The 26274-nt window shown below is 58.5% G+C and overlaps 1 protein-coding gene across 1 annotated transcript in view; it reads left to right on the plus strand.

The window, feature by feature from the left end:
• The first annotated feature begins 513 nt into the window (after positions 1-513).
• The window catches only part of ASS1 (argininosuccinate synthase 1), a 51265-nt gene continuing 25504 nt past the window's right edge, over positions 514-26274 (plus strand). Inside the window, exons 1-8 of the mRNA XM_007194500.3 lie at positions 514-628; positions 7609-7718; positions 9648-9716; positions 11395-11583; positions 17419-17475; positions 19489-19563; positions 22868-22938; positions 23514-23544. Of these exons, the coding sequence (XP_007194562.1) occupies positions 7614-7718; positions 9648-9716; positions 11395-11583; positions 17419-17475; positions 19489-19563; positions 22868-22938; positions 23514-23544 (597 nt within the window). The 5' untranslated portion in view covers positions 514-628; positions 7609-7613. The remainder of the gene's footprint in view (positions 629-7608; positions 7719-9647; positions 9717-11394; positions 11584-17418; positions 17476-19488; positions 19564-22867; positions 22939-23513; positions 23545-26274) is intronic.

Here is a 26274-nt window from a genome sequence, read left to right on the forward strand (position 1 = left end):
TCTGGGGAGACAGCCAGGAACCAGCCCTGGACTGAGGGATGAAACCCCGACCTTCTAGGGCCACCTCCACCTCAGTTTTCTCACCAATACAATGGGCTCCGGCTCACGGGGACTAGAGAGGGGGGAAGGGAGGGGCTTTGAGGTCTGTAGAAAGGCCACCACGGGACAAAAATGGGCATGAAACTCACGAGCCTGAGGGACTTTTATTCCACTCCCACAGCGAAGCGCTTGAGCCTTCCCCACGGGCCAGGCGGCAAGTCTGGCAGGAGGGCTTGTCACCCTGTCGTCGCAAGGATTCCAGCCACTACCGCGCCCAGGGGAGCCGCCAGACCCTGCGGCCAGGGCCGGGGACTGGCGGGGAGGGTGTGTCGGCAGCTGGGTGGGCAGGAGGGAAGGAGGGAAAGGGGAGGGGCGAGGAGGGAGGGAAAGGCCTGGCCCCGACCCCACGCCGGTGGCCGCGAACGCCTAGCCGCTCCGCGAGGGGGCCGGGCCCGGGGGCGGGGTCTGCTGCTCTCTTCCTCCGACTTGTCCCCGGGCCCCGGCCCTGCCCTCTGCCCCGTGCTTATAACCCGGGATGCGCGCCGCCACCAGCCCTGCTCCGCCGCCTGCCGCCGCCGCCTGCCTCCCGGTAAGGCGTCCCCTTCCCACTCCCCGGCCTAGGTCGCCCTCTGCCCGGACCCCACCGCGAACGAGCCGAGGAGGCGGAGGGCACCGCGCGCCCCGGGCTCGGACCTCGACGGGCGGGCAGGGGGCCGACGCCCGGCCTCCTGTTGCTCAAACGCTTGGCGGCCGGATTCCTGGCTCCCTTGGGCCGCGGAGAGGGGCCCGGGGAGCGAGGCCGGGGGTCTGAGGGGCAGGTCGGGTTACTTGTCGCCTTTGCAGGCCGAGGTCCTTTCTGGATTTTCCTTCTCCGATCCAATTTCCCTTATGCCCCGAGCCCCACAGATGGAGACCTTGGGAACCCGGAGGGTGGGAGGATTCCCGATTCTCTCGGCCCCTCTCTGGCCCTGGCCTCTGTCTCCGCCTCTTTTCCTCTGCTCGCAACCAGAGGTCCAGCCTCACCGCTGCGCCTCGCGCGCCCCCGGGGCTTGGGCATCTCGGCGCCTCCCACAGCCCCAGCCTCAGTTTCCCCCGGGCGGGTCGCTCCGGGCTCCGGGCGGCCCACCCCGGTGCCTTGGGTGTGGCTGGGCTCCCTCCCCTGCAGGGGGCGTCAGTCGCGCGGCTCTGCCTTCTGGAAGGGCTCTGCGTTCTCTGGCCGGTGGGGCGGGGGCCTCGCCTGGCCGCGGTGCCCGGTTTCCGGCTGGCACTGGCCTGGGGGAGGGACCGCTCGTCAGGAAATGTCAGCCGTCCTGATGCCTGTTGCCTTTGGCCCCTGGGGCGGCCTCGCCCTCCAGGGAAGGGGAGTCTCTGTGAAATGCAGGAAGCTCCTCTCCCGTCTCGCCAGGGCTCTTCCTGAGGAGGTCCCGTGACCCGGCCGCCTCAGTGCTCCTCTCTGCGAAGTGGGGCATCTCCTCCCGAGAGCAGCGCGGTCTGACTGCACACCCCGGGCAGGAGCAAACCTGTCCTTTCTCCAGGGATGGATCAAATCGGCCCTGGGCTTGGATCCCTCCCCGCCACGCCCAGGCTGGTGACAGAAGAGGGCAGGTGACCCCAGCCCAGAAGGCAGGCACAAGTCCACAACTGGGTGAGCCTTCGGGCCAGCCTCCCAGAGTCCGAAGCCTCAGTTTCTCCATTCGTCGTGGCTGGCACAGGCTCAGGGCTCAGGAAACAGTAAGGGGATGTATACTGTTGAGAAGGGTGCCTGGGTCCCTTCACTCCCCGTGTCTGGGGAGTGACTCACCGGGTGCTACCATGCTGGGCGTTCGGAACAGGAGACGGGGTCCCTGCCCTCCTGTCTTAGGTTCTGGTGGGGGAGGGAGACAGTAGAGGCAGGAACAGCCACAAAGGGCGTGGGAACTGGATAGGAGCTGGAGGAGTCTCCATTCTGCACTCCCTCCCCCCGCCCATCCCGGGCTCAGAGCCAGGGCAGGGGGTCCTGTCCGGGTGGAGCCACCTGTGCGTTATGCTGAGAAGTAACTCTGGCTCTGCTGAGTGCTCGTGAATGAGTGGTGAATGCTTCCGGCTGAGCGCCTAGACCCCAGGCCAGACACAGGATGGGGTGGAGGGAGGCCCCCACTCAGCACAGTCTGAGCCCCCCTGAGTACCCACAGGTGCCCCCGTCAGCTGCCTGCCTCCCCTGGGCTTGTGTGGTCAGTTGGCTCTGATGGTAACCGTTTCCCTGGCCCAGGGCCCAGGAGCCTGACTCGCGGGGGGCCAGACCCAGACTCACCTGCTGTGCAAGCACTTTCCCATGCCCCATCTCGTCTTTGTCCCGTGGGTCCTGGGAGGCAAGCCAAGACAGCCAGATGCCTTCATCCGAAAGCTGAGCGCACAGCCTCTGAAGCGAGCGCCTTGCCTGTGGGCATCCAGGTGGAGAGAGAGAACCTCTGGAATTCAAGGTCTAAGGCTCTGATTTCTGCTGAAACACTTTGGGCAAAGTTGATCCACCGGGCCTTGGCTCCTTCCTGTGGGGCAGATGCCCTCCCCAGACTTGGGATAGGCCAGGCATCCATAGGCATTTCAATATAGTAAACAAATGAATGAACTCATGCTTTCTTCCATAACCAAATGCTCTGGAAAGGGTTTAAGTGCCTGTCACTGGGGCGTGGCGAGGTCCACTTAGTCTTCCTACCTCCTACCTCGGGACATTCTCGTCGAAACTGGAGACCCAATCTTCCTAAGCCAAGGCACTCCCAATGGAACCCCCTACCCTGGGCAGAGGAAGTTTGCTGGAGTGCTGGTGTCCCCAAGAGAGCCTGGCATTCCTGATTTGAATCTCAGGCCCCAGGAATTTGCAGCGGAGAGCCAGCTCAGTACGTAGCCTAGAGCACCCCTACTGCCCTCAGCTTTCTCATCAGATGCAGAAATCCTTCCTCTGTGTCTCGCCAAGTATGCAGATGAAATGAGCTGAGTGTGTCAGGCAAACAAATGTTCAGGCTGAATCCTGACACTTTGACCTCCTGGTCAAAGTGTGGAATTGCAGCCTAGCTCTATCAGACACGAATGAGGGCAGCAAAAGGATAAGAGTTGCAGTCCTAAAATGAGCAAACCCCTAAGTCAGGGAGAATTCTATGGCCTTGGTGGAGCTAGGCTATTTAAAAAGCCTAGAAACTATAATGAACTCAGCTCGACTGAGTTAGAACGGGAGGGCAGGGGTTCCAGGGGAACATTCGTGTTGCTGCAGCACAGAGAAATAGAATACTGACTGGTGATGGTTCGTTGAGGATTTTGTCTTCTGGCAGACAAGTAATGGGAGGGGGAGACAGTCTGTGGTCTCCTAGAGACCAGAGAGTGTAGGGCAGAGAGCAGTAAAGAACAGGTGGTCTGCAGTCAGCCTGGGTTTCTATCCCAGCACTGCCATCCGCTTGCTTGAGACCTGGGCAAGTCACTAACTTTTCTGAGCCTCGGGTTCACCATCTGTAAATAGGTGGCAATAATAGTCCCCGCCTTGAAATGATGCACGTGTGGCACTAAACATAGCACCTGCTCTTGTCATCCTTCTAGCCTTGACGTTTTAGAGCCGCATGAATTTTCTTAGTGCTGAGCAACTGCCCAGGCTGGCCTGGCACGTTCACTGGGAGCTGGCGGGATGGCTCTGGCGGGGGCACTGGAGAATGCCCCCTGCCTTGCCAACTAAGGCCAGGCTGGCAGGCATCTTGGCATGAGGTCCTCTTCTTCCCTTCCCAGGTGTCCCTCTTCTGGAGCAGGATGTCTGGGCTGGCCCCAGGAGCTGGGGGCATGAATGTTCTTGGCAGTGGTCATGTGCCTGGGAGCTGGGGCACCTGCCCTGCACCCTTCATGGAGAGTGAGGTGGCGGCAAGGCTGGGGCTGGGGGAGGCCGAGACTCAGGAGCCCCAGAGCCCCAGGAGTCCAGCCCCCCTGGGCTGGGGGAGGCCGAGTCCTCAGGCAGGAACTGGGGTGTCCTGGGGTGTCAGAACCAGAAGGGCTTTCAGGTTCTTGTGCAGACGGCGATATTGAGGCCTAGAGAGTGAGGGGCTTGCCCAAGGTCAGCCAGGACCCAGTGGTAAGGAGAGTCTGGTGGGCACAGGTGTGGTACCCAGCCCTGGGCTCCTCCTGGAATCTCACGGAATCCACGGTCGCCCTGTGGAGGGATGGGCTTTTCTTGCTCCCGTTTTGCAGGTGAGCAGCTTACGCTGCTTGAACCCAGGTCTGGAGGACCCAGCCACTGTGCTCTGCCCCTAGTCTCTTCCACTCTCCCTCCCCCAAACTGAGGCCTCAGCTTCCTTTAGTTTCTGCCCCACGTAGTCTGCCGGGACCTCACTGGCAAGGACCTCACTGGCTGAGGGAGGAGGGAGCTTCGCCAGGAAGGGCGGAGCAATGCCAGTGTCAGATTATATCATTGTCTCAGCCCACCTGCCCAGCTAATCTCTGGACGTGCACACGCAGACTCAAATGCCACACACACACACACACACACACGTGTGTGTGTGCAGACACAGGTGCATGCATGCAGTCTCAGGTACATTCTCCCCAACAAATGCAGGCACACATGTGCGCACACACACACACACACACACACACACACACACCCCTGCACTCAGGCACATGCTCCTGGGTGCACCCATTCCATCACGTGTCTCAGACCCAGAGGCTGAGGCCCTCTGTAGCCGTGCATGCACGTGGCCTGGCAGGCAGGAGGGGCTCACAAGTTTCCGGATGAGAACGTGCATGGAATTCCAGACTTGGAGGGGATTGTAACCCTCTCTTTCTATAGGTGAGGAACTGACCTCCAGGTCACAGAATCAGCAGCCTTGCTCTGAGTGCCTGCCATGTGCCAGGCACTGAGAGATGGTCCCTGTCCTCACGGTGGGCAGCGGGGGCAGTTAGAATAGATGTGACAGTGCTGTGATGGGCCGTGCATCAGGCTCAGGGGGGTCACTGAGGCAGAACAGGGCAGGCCCCGGAGGTCTGTTTCCATGGAGCTGCCCCTCCCCCACTCCGGTGCCCACCCTCTGGCTCCAGGGCCATTGGGAGGTGGCATAGCAGGGGTGACTCTTGGGCCTGCATCATCTCTCCCTGTCACTCCAGGGTGTCTGAGCCACCTGTGGCTTCCCAGACCACACCTTGTCCCAGGGATCCCCTTCCTTGCACCTCCCAGAGAGGGGAAGCCTTGTACTTATGAGTCTAGCTGATCTGGGTTTGAATCCTGGCTCTGCCACTCACCAGCCAAGCAAGGCCTTGAGCAAGTTCCTTAACCTGAGCCTCAGTTTCCCTGTCTCTAAACTGGGGATAACACAAATGGAGGACTCAGCTTATAATGGATACCTTCATTATCTTGATTGTGGTGATGATTTCCTGGCTGTAGACACATGTCGAAACTTACTAAATGGTACGCTTTAGATATATGCAGTTTATTGCGTGTCAATTATATCTCAATAGAGCTTCACAAATATGCAACGTTACACCCCCCACCCGACCACACCACCAGCCCCTTCGCACACGAACACACAGCTGGGAGCGCGCACACTGCAGCAGGGCGCTGGACGGGGCTCTGGGGCTCCTGAGTCTCCCCACCCAGCGAGGCTGCCCAAACGGGAGTCCAGGGGCTGGGTAGGCTGGGTTCACGGCCTCTGGTGTCACCCAGCTGCTGTGCCAGGCAGCCGAGCGGCCCTTGCATTTGCAGGGTGGTTCTCTGAGCCATCAAGACAGATTCTGGAAGCCGCAACCCACACCTTCAGCCCCAGGCACTTCCTACCTTGAGTCCTTCCTGCCTCCCTTCCACCTCCTCCCCTCCATCCTGGATGGCCTGTTGCCTGGCTGCGGTTGCCATGGGCATGTCTGCTGGCCCCGGCTGGCCTGGGACAGCCTGGCAAGTGGCCGAATGCCCACTGAAGGGGGGAATTGTGGACATCCATCCCTCAGAACCACCCCCAACCTCACTGTTCCATGAGGTGTTTCCCCTTCCAAGTCCAAAGGGCAGTAAAGACATGTGAGCTCTGGGACTGGCTGGCAGGTGGCCTGGTGAGATGCCGGGACAGCACATAGGATGTGTTCTCGTCCCTCGGTTGGGCTGGGTGACCACTTTGCCTCTAAACCTCCAGGCCCACGAGAAGCCTTCAGTGTACAGGAGCCTGCGTCCTTGGGGAGAGGCCCTTCTGGATGAGGCCCACGTGGATCTGTGCAGTGATGCCCACAGCCTTTCCCAATAGATTCTATTAAGGACCCTGACTTCGGTCAGTCTCCAGTGCAAATGCTCCCGCCAGACACAAGCACACACCCAAGAAATGCAGGAGGCTGGGGCCATGTCCATGGAGGCTGGAGAGAGATGGACTGAATCCAAATCTGGCCCTGCCACCTGCTGACCATAGGACCTCAAGCAAGTGACCTCTCCTCTCTGACCCTCGGTCTCCTCTTCAACAAAGTGGGCACATAGCAGCATCTACTCTCAGGGCCATGTGGAGAGTGCGGGGGAGGCAGGGCCTGGTGCAGCCCGAGGGTTCAGGGAGAGCCTTCTGGGCAGAAGGAACAGTGGCTGCAAAGGCAAGGAGTGAGGAGGCCCTGGTGCCTTCTGGAAGCATCAGTGTAACTGAAGAGAGGGAGGGATAGCGTGGGACACATGTGTCCTGCTGCAGAAGGACAGATCTACCATCTGTACGTCCTGGTTACCTTCCTCCTCTGGGCCTCAGTTTCCCCCTCTGCACATAGGGAAGTTGGCCTCTGAGCTCCTCCCAACTAATCATTTTGGAGCTGAGTTCATTGAGGTGTTTGGGGTCTCTTGTGTTTCCCCTCTCAGAGGTACTTGCTTTTAAAAAGAGCCTAAAGTCCCATTGTGTGAAGGTTCACTGGGGCCCAGGTGGGAGAGGTCCAGGGGGGCATCCTATTCCCTGTAGAGCTGGCAGGCAGCCCTGCATGCTGGGAAGAACCCAGGTTCTGGAGCCAGACAGACACAGACACATGCTCTGTGACCTCGAGCTGGCCACTGACCTCTCTGAGCCCCAGTCTCTGCTGCCCCGACATGCATGACAGCTCCTACCTCATGCGGTCATAATCGGGGTGCAGGGTGATCTATATGAGGCCCCCAGGGCCATGCCTCACTCGCACTGGCCCAGCCTAGCAAGGAGCAGTTCTGACTGGAGATGTGTGGGCTGCCCAAGCCTCAGGGCCACGGCCTCTCCCAAGTCTCCTGATGCTGTGCACCCTTCGCGTCTTGACCTTGACCCTGTCGTCTTCTCTAGCTGGTGGGGAACTGACTCTAAGACATGCCTCCACCTGCCAGGCCCCAGCGTGGTGTGTGTGGGTCCCCTGAGAGGGTGTCGGGGGTGGAAGGCGTGAGGCTGCAGGAAGGAGCAGCTCAGCTGGTCCTGATGACAGACGAACATCCTGTTTCACACCTCATGGTGGCGGCCTGTCCAGGGGATAAGACTGCCCAAGGCCGAGGTCCGGGCTGGGCGACAGGCCAGAAGGGAGCTGTCGGGAGGGGCTGGCAGATGGGGAGGGGGCAGGGCTGGCTCTGGGTCACTCACATTCTTCCTCGTCTCCTCCCTCCAGACGAGATGTCCGGCAAAGGCTCCGTGGTTCTGGCCTACAGCGGGGGCCTGGACACCTCCTGCATCCTCGTGTGGCTGAAGGAGCAGGGCTATGACGTCATTGCCTACCTGGTGAGGGGGCGCCTGGCATGTGTGTCTTTCTACTGTCGGCCTTGCTGTCCATGCAGCCTGCGCACCTGCCCATTGTCGCTCATCCAAGCCCAGCTCCCCCTCTCTAAGCCTGTCTTGAACTGTAGGAAAATGCTTCTCACTTACTGCCTCTTTCTCTTCATCTGTCGAGTGAACACCTTGGAAGTCCCCCAGGTCTGAGATGCCCCCCCAGGTCACAGAGGAGGCCAAGTCTCCATGCGAGTAACTGGACGGGGGGCACAGGAGTGCGCCTGGCAGAGCTGCTGGGCCAGCCTGCCTGGAGAGGGACCAAGGACTTGGATCTGCTGAAGGCCACGAGAAGGCATACAATCTTCCTCTTTCCCAAAGCCCTCAATAATTCAGCAAAGAGTGTAGGATCCTACACTGGCTAAACTAGACGAGCCCTTGGAGATCACCTAATTCTGGGATAGCAAATAGGTCACGGGCCATAGGTTATGTATGATGCCATCCCCCATCCAGGGTCCATAGCAGACATCCCTAATTAAACCAGCTCAACTTCTGATAAACCTGGACATAACCTCTGAATCTTTCTCCATATGACTGTGCAAATTCTAGAAACCCAGCTTAAGCCAAATAAAACCAAAAATAAACAAAGAAAACCAAAATAATACAGTTCTTCATATAACAGAAGGCCAGGGGTATAATGGCGTCAGGCAAGGCTGGATCCAGGTGCTTATCCAGATCTGCCTCCATCTCTGCTTGGCTTCATTCTTGGCCTCTCCACAGGGCAGGCAAGGCTCACATCATCATACCCAAGTTTTCCCGGAGAAAGGAGAGCTTCCTGCAGAGGCTCTGACAGAAGGGCCAGGGGGGACTCTCATTGACTGGCCTGAGTCCCTGCCCACCATGCATTTGTCAGTATGGCTGTGTCTCGGAGGGCTCGTCCCTACAGTGAGCAGGTGACGTGATGTGCTGTCACCCATCCCTGTGGAAAGAGGTCCCAGGAGAGAAGGTTCTCTTTGCAGAGGAAGTGAGGATGGCACTCTGGACAGGAAAAGTTCAGCTGTTGTCAAGAACCGTTTGTTTGCAGTTGAAGTCAATCTACCGTCCGTAACAGTGCTGACCCAGTGTCCCTCAGGTGGGGGAGGGGAAGTGCCTGGCTCACAGTTGCCTGCTGAGAGAGAGCCAGGGCTCTGAGCGGATGCAGAGAGCCTGGGGTGTGTGCACGCTGTCATCAGCAGCAGCGGTGGGCCGTCCAGATCCCGGGCTCCCCCCAGGCAGATTTAAAAGCTGAGTGACCTCAGAAAAGCACCTGCAGCTGGACTCTGGGAAGATTCCAGAGTCTGTTGAGCAGAAGCCAGGGCCAATGTCTAGGCAGGAGGCCAGAGTGCAGCGAGCAGAAAAAAATGCCTGTGTCTAGATGGGGCTGTCGGAACCGGAGGCTGGGCTCCAGCAGGGGGACAGCTGGGTGCCCAGAGCCCAGGCCTCAGCCTCGAGCCGGCTCAGGCGCCCTGGGACAGTCAAGTTGCCGCACTTGGCTGGGGAAGTGAGCTGAGAGTCGGGCAGCTGCTGACTATCCAACCTTTGTACTGACTTTGGGGGAATTGGGGGAAGAGTTAGACGGGTCCAAGGGAAGCCTTAGACCTTCAAGGCAGTGACAGCAAATGTTGCAACCTAGCAGCCTGGGTGCACAGGGCCAGCTCGGCCCGTCCTTCAACCAAGTATTAGCTCTGGAGAGTGTTACGGCTTCTCCAGACCCTGGTTCGAGCCCTTTCTCCTTCCTACTTTGACCTCAGCGATCCAGTCGAAACCACCACCACCTGAGGGCTGTTGTGTGTGAAACGCACTTGCCCAGGGCTCACCCCAGGGGAGGGGAGGGGCTGGGGGAGACATTCTTCTCAGCTCTTCTTTCTGCCCCTGGGTTGATGGGTCCTCTCTGCTGCTCCTCAGGCCAACGTCGGCCAGAAGGAAGACTTTGAGGAAGCCAGGAAGAAGGCGCTGAAGCTTGGGGCTAAAAAGGTACCAAGCGGGAGGCAGGGTTTGGGGCTGGAAATGGGATTTGGCCTGGTGGAGGCGGCTGTGGGGGGTCCTGTCCCAAAGCTCCTTGTCTCCTCCATGCCTTCCAACGGGTCCTCTTGCTTCCAGGAGTATAAGGTCAATTCCTTCTGCTTTTGGTGTGCAAAGGGCATCATCTTCTGGTCTCCCCCAGCCACTCTTCTACCCAGTCACCTCCCCAGCCCACCTCCCCATCCATCTGTCTCTTCCTCATCCATCCATCCACCTGCCCATCCCTCTTTTATCTCGCTGTCCATTCACACATCCACTCACTCATCCATCCCTCATCCATCTAACTGTCCATCCCTCCTAGCTCTCTGTCCATCCACCCATCCTTCCATCCATTCAACAGAATCAGTGCATTGATTGAGCCTCTGATCATGTGGTGAGCAGGCCCATAAGGTGAACGTGGCCAGCGTGGTCCCTGCTCACATAGGCTAACAGTACAAAAGAAACGCAATATCTGCGAAGCACCATAAAACGCAATAAAACTCACATCAGAAGTATTAGGAAGCTGTCAAGTTCACGGTGTCAGATACAAGTTTTCCATAATTCTAACTTTTACTGGAAAGCTTGAGTTTTATCATTGGCAACAAATTCTCAGTTTTCCTTGAAGCGATAGGGTCACTTCATTCCTATGAAAATGCTGGCCAAAAACCCAAGTCTGCATTGACCCTGACTTGTCTGTCGGTCCTTTGTTCAAGAACAATGTTCTATGAGAAAAGGGGCTAGTTGAGCTAATAATTCACTTGTGAATGCAGCAGATATGCTTCGTGTATATTTCACATTTTGTACTCAAGTTGAGATATAACAAAAGTTAATCATTTTTTACTGCATTTTCAAGACCACTCTTAAGAGAAATCTGCACTGTGAGAGCAAGGCGTGAGGAACACCATGTCTCTGAGGAGTGTGGTGCCTCTGCCCTGATTTGTGCTAAGTGCCAGCCCCTTCCCCCATCATCACTTTTGCATATTCAATGTGAATGTCAACAGAGTGAAAAAGGCAAATATCAACTGAGTATCATAAAAAATGTTTTCAGTCTCCTTGAAAGGGTCTGGGGAACTCTAGGGGGTCTACATTTTGAGAATAATTCCTCTAGATCAGGGTTTCTCAACCTCGACACTGTTGACATGTGGCTGGCTGTCCTGTGCTTTGTAGGATGTTTCGCAGCATCACTGGCCTTTACCCACTAGAGACCAGAATGACCCCCACAACCCATCAGTTATGACAACCAAAAATATCTCCAGATATTGCCAGCTGCCACCTGCGGGACAAAATAATCCCTGGCTTTTGTGGATTACATCTAGATTTAGATCTTGGATTTAGATCTTGTTTTGTCTCAGGCCCAGGATGCTATGTTGGGAGGGATTTAAGGACCACATCCAGTTTCACCTGGATGGTATATCAGGATCGATTAGTAATGTCTGCCATGAGTGCTGGAGGGAGAGTAACTGCACTGTATGCTGGATTGATTTATGATGTCTACTGCAGATGCAGAAGGAAAAGTGGAGGTGCAGCTTGCCCTGGGATCCATTAACAGCGTCTGCCTTAGATGCAGGCCACTTGAGGCCCCTGGGACTCTGCTTTCTGACTGCATCCCGTCCCTGCCGAGGCTCCCTCTCATGGGCTCCTCTCCCCATAGGTGTTCATCGAGGACGTCAGCAAGGAGTTTGTGGAGGAGTTCGTCTGGCCCGCCATCCAGTCCAGCGCACTGTACGAGGACCGCTACCTCCTGGGTACCTCTCTCGCCCGGCCCTGCATTGCCCGCAAACAGGTGGAGATCGCCCAGCAGGAGGGAGCCAAGTACGTGTCACACGGCGCCACAGGAAAGGTGAGGCCAGGACGGACGGCTGGGGACGGAGAAGGAGGCAGGGGGCCTGCGAGGGGCACACAGGCAGCCAGGCAATGGACGGTCCTCAAGCAGTTGTAGGTTCTCCCCCAGCACAGTCAGGTATGCAGTGGACGGACTGGCCCGTCCAGTCTGAATAAGAGGAATGTTTTTAGTAGCGAGTTAGGGACGGCTCTGCCCTGTACCCCGAGTGTGTGAGTCCCGTGTGCCTGTTCCACATGCGGTTTGAGCAGCGTCACCCCATTTTGCAAACTTGCTGCTGAGGCACAGGGACCAAGGTCACCGTGGGAGTCTCCGTGCAATGCAGTAGGCAGGGTCAGAGACCACGAGGTAGCAAAGGGCTTGAATCCCAGCTGTGTGGCCTTGGGCGAGGCCCTTGCCCTTCCTGAGCTCAGCTTCTTCACTTGCAAAATGGGGATGAGGCCTTGTCTTAGTCTCCCGGGACAACAGCACCACAGACTGGGCGGCGTAAACACCAGGAACGGATTCTCTCACAGTTCTGGAGGTTTCGGAAGTCCAAAATCAAGGTGTTGGCTGCCATGCTCCCCCTGAAGGCGCTAGGGAAGGGCCGCTTCCGGGCTCTCCCCTGGCTTCGGGTAGCTCAGGTGTCCTTGGCTTGTGGGTGCATCACTACAGGCCTCCATCTTCACGTGGCCATCTCCTCGGGGCATCTTCACATCACCTGCCCTCTGCACGTGTCTGGTTCTGTGTCCAAATTTCTCCTTTTTATCAGGACACCGGTCACACTGGATTAGGGCCTGCCCTAATGACCTCATCTTAACTTGTTTACTTCCGTAAAGGTTCTATTTCCAAATAAGGTCACATTCTGAAGTACTGGCAGGGTTAGAGCTTCAACTTATCTTTTGTGGGAGACACAGTTCAACCCATAACACACCTGCTACTTCTGGCCCTTGTGTGCAGGAGTGCAGACTGAAGGACGACCCTGGGGGTAGAAGGCAGGAAAGCCCTCAGCCCCTGTCCCTCAGGTGGCAGGGCTCAAGAAACAAGATTCCTAACGATGTAGGCGACTGTAGGCAGTGTTACTCTGGAGTCATGAGCTCTCAGTTAGCGGACACGCTGCCAATGGCTTGCTCCAGGTTGGGGGGGCAGGGGGCCTACCTCTCAGCACGCGTGTCCTGACCTGACCCAGGCCCGCCCCCCCGCAAGGCTGGTCGAGGCAGTCGGGAGTGGAGGAGCAGACCCTGGCTCAGGGTGACGTAGGGACACTCCCAGCTCAGACTGTGACGGAGGAGGTGTGATTTGGGGGTGGCCTTGCAGACAGTCGCCCCACCAGGTGGTAGTGGTGTCTTTGGAAGCTCACTCATTTGCTTGGTGCTCGGTCAGCCAGCTTGTACTGGCGTCTGTACAGGGCTGAGTGTGTGCTGGACACCGGAACAGTGTTGAACTTCGCGGGCCCTTTTTCCTGCCCTCAGGGGGCCTGTGTCCTAGCGAGGGAGAGAATGGATGCAGGAGAGGGTGGCCGTAGGGTCGGTGCCAGGGGAGCCGAGGGGAAGCCATGGGGGCAGCAGGCAGGGGCCGAGGGAAGGCTGTCCTGTAGAGCACGGCCCTGAGGGAGGAGGAATGGGTACAGGAAGAGAGTGCCAGGCGGAGGGAACAGCCTGAGCAAAATTCTGGAGATGAGGGTCCTGAACATGTAGTGGGAGCTGTAGCTTTGGGAGAAGCAGCAGGGCCAGGGCTGGGCCAGGGCCACGCTGCGGGGTTTGGCGTCAAACCCCCAGGCTGGACGGGGGTGGCCAGTGACCCTCCCCCACCCCCATGGTATGTAGGGGACTGTTCTGGGCTGAAACCATGGGCTCCTCTAAAAGAAGCGGACTGGTGAGCGTGGCCCTAGTTTTCGCTAACACCCTAGTCGTGAGCACATTTTGAGCGGGGTGGTGGGAATCATAGGTGGAGCAGTGGGTGGACCGGACCGTTTGGGCAGAGACCTGCATGCCGCCTTCCACTCGGGCGGTAGGAGAGAGTACAGAAGAACCCAGAGGTTCAGGACTTGGGACTTTGGGACCAGTACAGCTGGGTTCAGATCCTGGCTCCCCTGCTTTCCCACTGTGTGACTTCACCCCATGAGTCTCAGTTTCCTTATCTGTAAAATGGGAATAAAATAGAACCCGCTCATGGGGCAGTTGGGAGCAGTGAGTAGGATCATTCCAATAAAGAGCTCAGCCTAGACCTGGCACGTTGTAAACACTCAATGAGAGGGAAGTGCCCTGATCGCATGATCATCAGACCTGTACTGGGGCTTTGAGAACAAACATCAGTGCAGAATGAACCTCTGAGACATCTCACCTGTCCGTGATGAAATGAGCTGGGCAGTGAGCTCCCTGTTCCAGGAGGTATTCAAGCTGAGGCCAGGAAGTGAGGATTATGGAAGGGCTCCTGCCTGGAGGAGGTCCCTCCAGAACTACCATCAGGACTGAGGAAGGGTGGCTTTCAGGGCTAGTGGAGTGAATGTGTGTGTGGTGGGTCTGCCCCTGGCCTGGGAGGCTCTTGGGGTCCAGGGAGAGACCCCCACCCCCCACCCCGCACTAGACTAGCTCACATGCAGCTGGGAATAGCTGCCAGCGGCTGTGTGCGCTGCTCCATTTAGCCACAAGAGGGCACCAGAGGTTTGGGTTTGAGGCCTCCCGAGGCTGAACCTGCAGGGAAGCGGCTGGAGGAGGCCCTGGCCACCCAGGGTCCTGTTTCCCACTCTGGTTCTTCGGGGCTTCGGTTCTGAGAAGAACACCCTCTGCAGCGGTTCTGTAGCCTCTTGAGATTTGGGGACGTCCCTGCAGTTCATGCTCAGTGTCCGCAAGAGGGACAGTCAGACTTGAAACAGCACTGGGGGGCCTCCGAGACCAGCAGCGGGAAGGCCACAGGGGATGGTGGGGCCCGGTGCCCCCCCACCCCAAAACCTCCCATCTCTTCTGGGGGTTGATGGGCAAGGCGTACTCCTGTGCTTCAGTTTCCCCTTATTTAATAGGACCTGGGGAAGCCCCCAACAGCCTCTGCAGACAGTTTCCTAGAAGAGGGGGGTGTGAGTGAGGAGGGGCAGGAGGGCCTGGAGTGGGGCCCAGAGGGATGCCAGGCTTGCGGCAGGACGGGGTGGGGAGGGGGGGGCCAGCTACCTGCAGGGGCTGGTGGTCTGCTTGGCTCGGGGGGGAGGGGGCTCGGGGGTGCGCATCAGTGACTTCACACGTCAGGAGATGGGTATCCAGGGTGAGTGAGTGTGGCCTGCAGGAGGCTGGCACCCAGAGGCAGATCTGGGCAGGACACTTGGCCGAACTTTCTGCAAGGGGTTCACAGTGAAGAGAAAGAGCTGGGTGTGAGCAGACTGCAGGGGGGCTTCCCCAGATGGGGAGATTCTAGCATGCACCGTCCTGAGCCCCCGGCCTCTCCCAGCTTCTGGCTCCCGAGTCGGGCGATGGAGAGACCCAGGGCCTCCGGGCCCTTGTTCCAGCCCCGCCGATGTTGCCTTCATGCATTGGCTCACTGAATCCCCCACTGAATACCTACCCATCCCTGGCTGTCCTCCACACACTGGGACACCCATACAGGGGACTTGGGAGCCCTGACCCAGCCGGGGGTAACAGTGATGCCGAGACATCCAGGGGAGCAAGAGTTAGCCAGTGACGCCAAGGAGGAAGGGCATCCCGGGCCGCAGGAACAGCTTGTGCAAAGGCCTGGAGGCCAGAGGCAGCTTCTCACCCAGGGCCCAGCCCAGGCGGCACCTGGTGCAGAGAGAGCTGGGGTCCACCCCTTCACACCCCTCAGGGACCCTGAATCCTCCCCACCAGAGAGCCGCACAGAAGCTGGGATGGCCCTTCGAGGGCCCCCTTCCTCCCCCCAGTTTTGGAAGAGGGGCCTGGAAATAGGAGCCCGAGACTCGGGAAGGGGTGTGAGCAGCAGGGGTTTTGTAAATAGCGCCATCTGTATGGCGAGGCCAGGAGCAGATGGGAGAGTCCCCGAGGGTGCGGCACCCGCACTTACACATGTATATCAGCACGTGGACACACACGGGGTGTGTGGGACCTGCTACACCTCCTCCCCGGCCCCCGGGGAACCTGACAGGGCCACCCTGGGGCTGGGGCTCCTGGCGTCAGGGAGGGAAGGACCGGACAGGCCTTGGCTCTTGTCTGGGACAGAGTTTCAACCTGGGGAGCCTGTTTGGCTTCTGCGAGGGTCTCTGGCTCGGGAACAGATGGGTGTCCCCATGGCGATCCTGATGGCAGACCCCAGCCCGGCATGCCCGTCCAAGGAGGCACAAGCTGCCATTGTGCTGGGGGAAACTTGAAGCCCTGGAGAAAAAAATCACCAGGATATGCAACAGTAGACCATATGCTTTACGAATCTAAAATAAGTCTGCTTTTTATTGTAGACACCATTGCTCCAGAAACTGTGCTGGTCACTGGCCCTCGGGCAAGTATTACCGCCTGTGCCTCAGTTTCCCCATCCGTGAGATGGGGATAATAATAGAACCCACCTCAGGGGCTGCCGTAAGGGTTCAATGAGTTATGCGTGGAGCTCAGACCCGTAACCTGACTGTGAGCCATTAGGATGGGAGTGGTGCCTGCTGGCTGTGTGTCCCTGGGCAAGTGACTCCACCTCTCTGAGCCTGAATTGCCTCATCTGTAAAACAGGGTTAAAAATCCCGCTGGTGCCAGGTGGCTCTCCCGTGTGACAACCAGCGCATGGTAGACGCTCACTGAAGGGATGGGATGGAGGGTGAGTGGGGTGGCTGGTCCGGCACAGCTTGTGGCCCCGGGAGATACCAAGAGAGGAGCGGCCTTGGCCCCTTAGCTCCTGGCTCCGAGCAGAGGGGCTGAAACCTGTATTTCCGCGTTGCCTGACAAGACTCTGGAAAATAACATGTTATTCCCGCCGCTGCCTCGCTGCGCCTGTGCAGTTTTCACAGTAGGCGAGAGGTCTCTCTGTTATTTCCACAGCGCTTAAGCCTCCCTCCAGGCTGCCGAGCTGATGGGAAGCGGGCGGGCGGCTGGCAGCCATTGTCTCTGAGGACAGGACGCAGGCACAGGGAGGCAGGGCCGCCTGCCCAAGGCTGGTGGGGGCCGTGGGGGCCCAGTGCCTGAGGCTTGGGCCAGGCTCCGTGCCCTTGGACTTGTCCCTTCTGCCTCTGGGCCTGTTCCCCTCTCTGTGCAGAGGCGCTGAGGAGCCCTCGGTGGTCACCTGGATCCACCCCTCCCCCAGCCAGCCACTGTCTAGACAGGGAAACTGAGGCTCCCAGAGGAGACAGGATTCCCGGTTTTCTGGACAAAGCACCGTGGAACCATGGGAGTGGGGCAGTTGGGAGGCCCTCAGGAAGAGGCTGACGTGTGGGCAGCTCGGGGGCTGCCTGGAGTCTCAGCGGGGCCCGGCCTCCGGGCCTGCATGTGTGTGCACCCCCTGAAGTGCAGACACACGTGATGATCTGTGCACACGCCCCCTCACACGCCAGTGCGCACAAGGTCATGACCATCACAGCTCAGCACACAGCGGGCACGTGGGCATCTTGCGGACGCATAGACACACGTCCTGCACACCTGAGTGCCCGCACAGCTCAGCTGTGTACTCGGGGAGTCCTGGGTTCAAGTCCAGAGCAGAAAGCCCTCTCCAGTCTTCATCTTTCAAACAGGCTCGTAGGACCCACCTCAGAAGGCTGTGAGGTGGGAGGTGAGCACATGCGGAGAAGGGAACCACCCCGGGGGTCCGCCCTGAGTGGCCCTCGGGTGCATCGTTGAAGGTCACGTGGCATTGCCCCCCCCCCCACCCCGCAACTGGTCCCTGTCCTGTGGCTCCTGACCATCCCGTTCCACGTTTCAGGGGAACGACCAGATCCGGTTTGAGCTCACCTGCTACTCGCTGGCCCCCCAGATTAAGGTAAGACGTTGCTCCTCCCCCTAGAGGGTGGGCGCTGGGGGCTGAGGCCCCTGGGGGTGTGGGGCATGGGGTTCTGGGAGGTTTTCCAGACAGGGACCTTGTGGTGGGTGGCGCCCTTCTTTCCCATGGAGAGCTCCCTTCACTCACGCCAACTGCAGGGGGACAACACTCTGTCCCTGATCATTTGTCCTTCCCGAGACACTGCCCAGGTGCCTGGGTGGGTCAGGCGCTGGACGGAAAGATGAGGCGGCCCGTCTGCCAGGGTCCTCGCAATGCCGGGTCTGGCTTCCTGGGTGCAAATTGGAACCATTCTGAGACACGGTTGGCCAATATCTGGGCTGCTCACAGCCCTCTCGGCCCCAGTGGGGGCCACCCAGCTAAGGCCCTCCTCCTCCCGGCTGCCTGAGCCCTGACCCCCGGGGTCTTGGATTCTTTCCTGGGGTGGAATCAGCAGGATCAGGCCTCTGGGCATCCAGTGCACAAGGCCGAGCCATAGAAACACCCTAAATGCCACAAACACAAGGCCCAAGGATGATTTCAGTTTTTCTAGTGGCCACGTAAAAAAACAAAAAAAACAAAAAACAAGATGGAAAGCAACAGGTGACATCATTTTACTATGGTTTATTGAACCCTATGTATCCAAAATGGTACCATTCAACATGTTATCGATGTAAAAAAATTATTGAGATGTTGTACATTCCTTTGGTACTAACCCTTTGAGACCCGCTGTGTGCGCTACACCTAGCTGGGACTGGCTACGATTCGGGCCCTGGTGGTCACACGTGGCGCCCAGGTGCCATCCTGGACGGCACAGGCAGGCGTGGGTCCAGCTCCTCTGAGGCCACTTCAGGCTAAAGCTACAGAAAACGTGCCCCTCCCAAGCCCACAAGGGTCCCTAAGGGGTTTCATTTTTTTTTCTTTTAAGTGGAACATCTTTCTCTGTCCCTTTAACCAGCCAGCAGCTGCTTGGGGGGGTGAGAGTGGCCTGGAGGTGAGTGGTAATGAACTCTAATGATCTGTTTTGACCCCAAACACCAGGAGGCAGAGAAGCCCCTGGAAAGTAGCTGCCTGTTGATGCTGTAGGCGAGTGGGCGTGAGGCCCTCCCCCGACCCCCATTCTCTGTTCCCCCAGCAGCTTGGGGGGCCAGGGTGTCCGGTTTCTGGGTCTTTGTCTGCAGAGGCCAAGGCCAGGGGTGGGATGGAGCTGGGGACAGGGCCCCAGGCTGGTCTCCGGGAACTAGGATGAGGCCAGAGGGTGCTCCGCGCCCAGGCACTGCTCATTCCAGGCCTGGGGGACCCCACTCACGCCACTCTCATCAGCTTCCCAGCCCAGAAGTCACACCGGCTTCTCCATCTAGATCACACCTCCACCCCAATTAGGCTGCTGTCGGCAGAGGCAGGGCCCTGGCTGGCTCCACGGCTGAGCGGTAGCTTTTGGTGGGGACTTGTCCCCGACCCCCCAGGCTGGTGGGATGAATTCGGTCCCTTCAGTCAGGCTCCGACTCCCCTCCTTTCCCCAGCCAGAGCAGCCCCGGGGGAGGGGGAAGGGAGGGAAGCAAGAGGAGTGGGTCAGGGGACGTTGCATGTCATATGGCCCTCACTGCCCTGCAGCAGGGCCAGGCTGGGCAGCTGCAGCCATGTGAACCCCTCCTTAGTCACCAGGGGTGCGGGGTCCTGGCCCTCTGGACAGGGATGCCATCAAGAGACTTGAGGCCTCTCTAGTTCAAACCCTCAAGTCGCAGTGGGAGAGACTGAAGCCCAGAGGGGCAGGGACCCGCCTGGGGACGCACGGCCATTCTGCCACAGAGCTCGGGCCTCTCCAAAGCCACCCTCTAGGGCGGCAGGCCGTGTCATTCCCCTGCCCAACGGGGTCCCCCTGCCCACACCCCGTGGGCTACATAGAGCCCGCACCCAGGTGCCCAGTGGAGCCTCAGGCCCTTTACCAGAGCGGCCAGCTCTGCAGCTTAAAGCCAGGAGAGGCTGCCCGGGCCTGACTCCTTGCCCCGTGTCCAGGTCATCGCTCCTTGGAGGATGCCCGAGTTCTACAACCGGTTCCAGGGCCGCAACGATCTGATGGAGTATGCAAAGGTATGGCCAGACCCCACCATCACCCCGACCCTGGCCCAGTGCCCTCCAGGCACAGCCCTCCAAGGGGGTTGTCTGGGCCAGAGGCACGAGGCTGGGACTGATACCCACGCCTGGAGACTGAACCTCTGCCCTGGCTACTACCCTCCGCCCCGTAACACCTGTTCCCTGGGCCGGCTCCGCAGAGGTGTGGTCACTGCCAGGGGCAACTCCCAAGGGAGCCCCCAGTCCGCCAAGCAGGAGGGCGACGGGCCCCCTCTGCTTCCTGTTCCAGCTGCCACCTCTGCGGTGTGCGTCACTCAGGGGACGGGCGGACGGGGGGCTGGGCACAGCTGTTCTGTGCCCCTCCGTTACCTAATTGTCCCCAGTGCTTTCCCAGGGACAGGTAGGTGCTCTGAGGGGCAGAGGCAGACAAAGACTTTTGTCGCACCAGCCCTTTTGAAGTACAAGTTGCAGTAAAACATATTAGAAGTTTTGCATCAAGATCCTTAGCCACTCCCCAGGGTACCTTTCTTTTTAGCGACTCGATGGCAGCCCTTGACAAACAGCCTCAATCAGTCAGAGACAGGGGAAAGCAACCCCGTGCATACACCAGAAAATTGCTCAGGGTTTTAAACAGCAGTCACCAGGGCTGGCTGTGAGCTCTTGCCGCGGCCAAGGGGCCGCGTGGTAGGGGACACGGCGGGGACGCAGCCCTGCCCCTACCGCCAGCATCCCATTAAGACCTGGAGAGCTCGGAGGAAAGATCTCCTCTACCATCTGTTGTTTTATTATTAAAAGGGGAGTTTACAAGAGCAAGCCCATATGTTGCCAAACAAATTTTCAAATAGCAGAGCTATTAAGAGAACAAGGTTAGAGGCTTTTTCCCCCTCCTTGGTCTCCTTGAGGATACAGAACACGAAGCACGTTTTATCTTTAAGAGCAATGAATTGAGACCCCTGCCCATCTACATTCTTACGCCTGCGGTTGTGGTTCAAGAGAGGGCTGACCCATACGCTGCCCTTCATTTCCATGAAGCTCCCAAACAAAAGCGGCTCCTGGTTTTTCCAGAAAAGATGAATTTCAGGAGTATTGTTGTCCCTCCTTCCCAGATTTTGGGGAGAAGGCCCTTGGCTCAGCTTCTGTCTCAAATAACCTTTTAAACAGGAAAGTTTGCCCTGGAGAAATGAGTCTGTGTCCCCGGCCACCGACCCTCCCTCGGAGGCTGGGGTCAGAATTGAGCTCTCGGCAATCTGACCACATTCTAGGATGGAGGCAGTGTCCCTGCACCCGGGGAGTGACCAGAATGACTGAGCAGCAAGCAGACTCTGTCCAAAATTCAGAGCCAGGCAGCTGCTTCAGCTGAGACGAAAATCAATGGGGCTTTGAAAAGCCCTGCTTTCAAGATTCGTAAGTCGCCAAGGCCACAAGGTGCTGTTAGGAGACTCATCAAAAACATGCATTTGCATCACTTTCCACCTCCCCGCAAATCCATCATCCAAGGAAAAACAGGGAAAAACACTCAGAATCACCCCATCCTTATCCCTGTCACCATAATTCTTTTAAAGCCAGTGTGCAAGGTCGGGGGCTGGAAAGCAGGGCAGTCTCGTGTGTACATGCTGAAGATGGTTTTGTTTTCTGTTCTCAATTGCATCCAGAATTTCCAGTGTGTGTGTGTTGGCGGGGAGCTCAGGATGGAGAGGGGAGGGGAAACAAATCTCTTTGGTTGAGGGACTACATTTGGCATTTGTATATATCTCCCTGCCAAGGAAGGGCTGCCCATCCTGTTCTTCCTCCTCCGCCCCTTACCTCCCGTTCTCCTCTCCTCGCTCGGATGGAGCCCCAGTGGGAAAGAGGAAAGGCAAGAGTGTTTCCAAACCACCCCCCAGAAGAAAGGCTCCAGGGAACCCGCCTGCTGGTTTTCTCAGCCCCCAGCCCGGGGAGTCCTCTCTGAGGGGATTTCAGCCCATCCCCTTGTCCCCACACCTGGCCACTCTACCTGGAGACGGCACAGGGCAAGCGTGTGGATTTGACTCTGGGCAGCTTCATGGGGGACAAGGAGCCCCCTGACATTGATCAGCCTCTAAATGGGGTGTTCCGTTTGCCCATGTGGTTTACATTGAAGAGTATGCAAATTTTAGAGTGGGTGTGGGCTGTTTCTTTTAAAACAAGCCTCTGGGTAAAGCTTGACAAACATCAAGAGGGGATAACCTAATTTATTTTGAAATTTTAAGGTGCTGATGAAGGAAACAGCGGCTCCCTGGAGGGAAGCCTCTAGAATCTTAGTCGTGGGCATGAGCTGAGCCTGGGCGGAGCCCCATTAAGAGAGACAGGGCGATGCTGGTGGAGGCTGTGGGACCCTGGGCTAGCCAGGTTGGGGGACCCACCCAGGGGGCGAGGTGCTGAAAGGGGGCCTGGGAGGCGGAGCGGACAGTCTCGGTGACTTAAAGGGGGCCGGGCTGGGCCACTCAGCTTTTGTGCCTGGTAAGCCCGGGAGGGGAAAGCAGGATGTAATGCATGTGCTGGATCCAACCAGGTGTCAGCCAGGGCAGCACGGGGCAGCTCAGGAAGCCAGCCACATCTTTAATCCAAAAGCCCTTCCAAGTGTCACCAACAGCCTTTCAGGCCCAGGGTCTCCGGAGGGATAACTTTTCTCCTTGAATCGAGGCATGGATCACCTGGGAAGCAAAGCATAATCAGAACCAACAGGGAGGATGGGGGCTATTCCTATTCAGGGCTGCAGAGTGATGTGTGTGGTGAATGCTGGACAGTGGGGAGAAGCCCCAGGAAGCGCCCGGCCACGCCCCGTAAACAAGCGTCCTGAACCAGCAGCTCTCATGGGCGCCTCTCGCTTCCTTGGGTGAATGTTAAGCCCCTGTGGGTGCAGATGCCTTGGTTGAGATCCATATTGGAAGTTGGGTCCATCCCAGCTCCCGGCTCATAGGGCCACGGTGGGGGTCAGCTGGTGGTGCTGGGAGACCCTCAGCACACTGCCTGGCACACTCTTACGTGCTTCGGGGGGGCACTTGAAGTATAGACTCAGAATCTTCTGGAAGAAACCTCCAAGGCCAGCGTCCACTCCACAGCATCTCAGACACAGGGTCTTATAGTTTCTGCCTGGGCATGTTGGGAAATGGGGCCCTCGCTCCCTCCCTGAGCAGCCTGGGGGAGGGGAAGGAAACCAGGGATGCGTCCAAGGCCTTGCCTGCATGGGAGCCAGAGTTTGGGGATGTCTTTGACCTTGAAAGAAAACCAAGGCAGCTGGGCCTGACCCTTGTGTCTACTTCACGCTGCCTCACGCCAACGCGGTGTTGCCTCTTCCCTGCAGCAACATGGAATTCCCGTCCCAGTCACCCCCAAGAACCCGTGGAGCATGGACGAGAACCTGATGCACATCAGGTGAGACGTCGCCCACCTGCCCGCTGCTCTGCTCAGCGTCAGTGCACGCCTGTCTGCGTCGGGCCAGGACGTAGTGGTGGCCCACACGACACATGGTCCCTGCCCTTACGGAGCCTGGGGGCCTCGAGGAGGACAGGCCACCTCATTCCCAGCTCTTGCTGCAGTTCTGCTGAGTGCCAGCTGTAGATAAAGGGCACCTGGCCTCGGCTGGGGTGTCAGGGAGGGCTTCTCTGAGCAAGTGGCATTTGAGGTTAAAACCTGAAGGATGAGGAGGGACCGGCCGGGGCTCAGGGAAGGGCATCGAAAGCAGAGGGAACAGCATCTGGGAACAGCCCTCTGAGAAGGCCCCCTGGATCTGGCGCCCTGAAGATTGAGGGAAGTGTCCCAGGCCCTTGCTTGTAGCCTGCAGCTCCCACGGCCAGCTGTGGTGGGCCCAGAATGTTCCAGGCGGGCTTGGCAGCAGTTGCTTTGGCAGAGATAAAAGGACAGACCGGACTTAACGTTGGGGGTAGGGGTGTCAAGGCTGTGTCCCTCTGCCCCCCTCCACTGACCCCCATCTTTCTTCTCCCCTACAGCTACGAGGCTGGAATCCTGGAGAACCCCAAGGTAAGTCCCCATTTCCCCAAGCCGGCTGTCTAGCAGTTGCTGCTCCGTGCCGACACTGTCTGGTGTGTTTGTAGCCTAATTTGAAATTTCACGGGGGGCCGGGCGTGGGGCTGGGGCCGAGTCCTGCCTGTGTTCCCCGACCCTCCCCACCGGGCGCCCCGCCGCCTGGCCACTCCACGCTGCGTTTTAAGATCCACCCCCCTCTCTGGTGCTCTTTTTCTAATTGCTGTCGGATGAATAAGAGAAGGAAATATTTCAGGGCAGCACAGAGCCAGAGTGTGATTGTGAGACAATAAAGAAGCAATTAGGCAGATGAGACACTTGTGGGAGGGCCCAGCCTGTGCCCTCTCAGGCCGCGCTGCTGCCATCGGGGGAGGTGGCACAGATCAGAGCCTCAGGACCCATTCGTCTGGGCCTGTGCCCGCCCGCGTCAGGCCGCCCTGATGCCCCTGTCCCCAGCCTCCCAGGCTGGGCCTCGGCCGTGTTTGAAGTTTAGGATTTCTCTCCCTGGGGGGTTTTCCTTTGTATCTCCCCCCGCCCCCCGTGGGAGATGGGGCGAGATCTGCCCTGGGAAGAGAAAAGTGTCTTTGTCCCTGAGGGACTGTGTCTCCACTGCCTGGCTCAGCGCCCCCCCGACGCCGGGCGGGAGGCTGCTTTGGGGGTGCGGTGCTCATCTGATGTTAGGGGAGAAGCGTGCTGGGGGGCCGGGCCTGGGGGGTCCAGGAAGACCAGCTGGAGTGGAGGAGGCCCGGGTGGTTCCGGGGGGGGGGCGCGTGGGGTGAGCTGGAGCCCTGCCCAGCCCCGGGGTGGCTCGCCGCAGGCACCAGGCCTCTTGGTCGGAGTTGGCAATAATATAACACGTACCAGGGACCGTTTCTGGAGCCAGGCCTGGCATGCGCGTTTTCCCGGCTCGCTTTCCTCGGCTCCTGCCTCTGAGCCTCCGGGTTGCGTGGGTGAGGAAACTTGAGGCCCAGAGAAGTGACTCGCCCCGGGGCACCAGCTGCCCAGCAAGGGAGCAGGCCCGGTGCCCGTGTCGCCCCGTCGCAGGAGTGGCCCTCCGGCCTCTGTGGTTCCCCAGCGACCTGCACCTCCCTTCCCCACCCAGCTCAGCCCAGCCGTGTCACTCAGGAGAGCCTGTGCCTTCGCCCCCTGGGGGCTGATGGCCCCATGGGGCTGCTGCCTGCCGGCCCAGGCTTTTCCAGTTCATGCTCTGCCGACCCCACGGCACTCAGGCCAGCCAGCCCTAATCAGCCAGTCAGCCAGCGCCCAGGGGGGCGGAGGGGGCTGAGCGCAGCAGCGCGGCTTCGAGGGGGTGTCCACCAGGCTCCAGGCCCGCTGGGCAACCATCCCACCCCTTCTGTAGCGGCCTGTGGCGCTCTCACCTCAGGACTGGGGGAGCAGAGCCAAGGCCAGAGGGGAAATCGCCCCCCAGGCAGTGCCGGCCAGTGAAGGTCCCCTCCCCTCTCAGGCCTCCTTTCTAATGAGGGCAGTGGATGGGTAAGTAAGTGTTAAAGAGTGCATTTTTCAGGATTCTACCACCCAGTCAAGGTAGGAAAGTTAGTGCTTGGCTCCCAGAGATCTGAAACCTGGGTCTGAATCCTGACTCTGCTTCTATTGCTGTGCAACCTTGGGCAAGTTACCCAACCTCTCTGAACCTCTGACTCTTTATGCAAACAGTGGGAAATCACAACACCTCTCTCCTGGGGCATCGAAAGCACTTGGCCTGTTCCTAGCACAGGGCAAGGCCTCAATCATGGAGGCAGGGGTCCTGCCCTCCCTCCTCAGGCCGGCTAAGATTATTTGGGGAGGAAGGAGCCAAGGTTCTCTCAGGACCCCTCTCATCAGGCAGGAAAGGTTGGGCTGCGTGTGAGTCGAGGGGGAGACAACATTCCCGCTGAGAAGTGTAGGGCCAGGCCGAGGGACCCAGGTTCTGGCCACCCTGGCCCTGCTTTCCCAGGCAGCTCCGCTGCAGGGTGCGGGCCAGGGGAGCCTGTTGTCCTCCCATTGCCACCAGTAGATCCCCGGAACGAGGGGGCAGCCGCTAGGGGCCCGGGGGCACTACTCTCCACGGTGGAGGAACGCTGTACCCCGGGCAGCCCCGGGCCCCTTGGGAGGCACTGGGGAGACAGAGCTTCAGGGAACCGGTGCCCCCTCCCCCTCTCCAAAAAGAGCCGGAGACCTGCCGAGGGGAGGGTTTGAAGGCAGATGGCGGAGCCATTTTCTGCCTCTGTGAGGGCTGATTGAAGGGCAATGAGGCAGCTAATGCGAAGAAAGATAGAAATTTACTTGCTTTAACTTCATACGGCCCACAGTGAAAGAGTGCATTCAGTTGCCGGCCCGCCATATCTGATGGATGAATAAACCATTTGCAGCATCGATCATGCCTGTACATCATGGTTTAGTTCATGGGCCATTTGCTTTCAATTTCTCCTTCTCGGCCCTGTTTCATGCTTTCTTTCGCCCTCTCCCCATCACCCCCCCACTCTCTCTCTCTTTTTTTTCTTCACTCTCTTCCCTCCCCCAACACCCCCCCCCAAGATGACATTGGAAGTGAGCCCTCCCGCTGGGATGGATAAATAGATGTTATTGATACTCAGCAACAAACTATTTGTCATTTGAACTGGGCTTTTAGGAGGGAGAGTAAAAAGAAGGCAGGCGTGAGCCACCTTGGAATGCAAAGCAAATGTCACTTTATTTCTATTTAGTTATTTTATTTAATCGGTGCTGTCA

Source organism: Balaenoptera acutorostrata, chromosome 6, assembly GCF_949987535.1.
Source record: "Balaenoptera acutorostrata chromosome 6, mBalAcu1.1, whole genome shotgun sequence".
Classification (NCBI taxonomy): Eukaryota; Metazoa; Chordata; class Mammalia; order Artiodactyla; family Balaenopteridae; genus Balaenoptera; species Balaenoptera acutorostrata.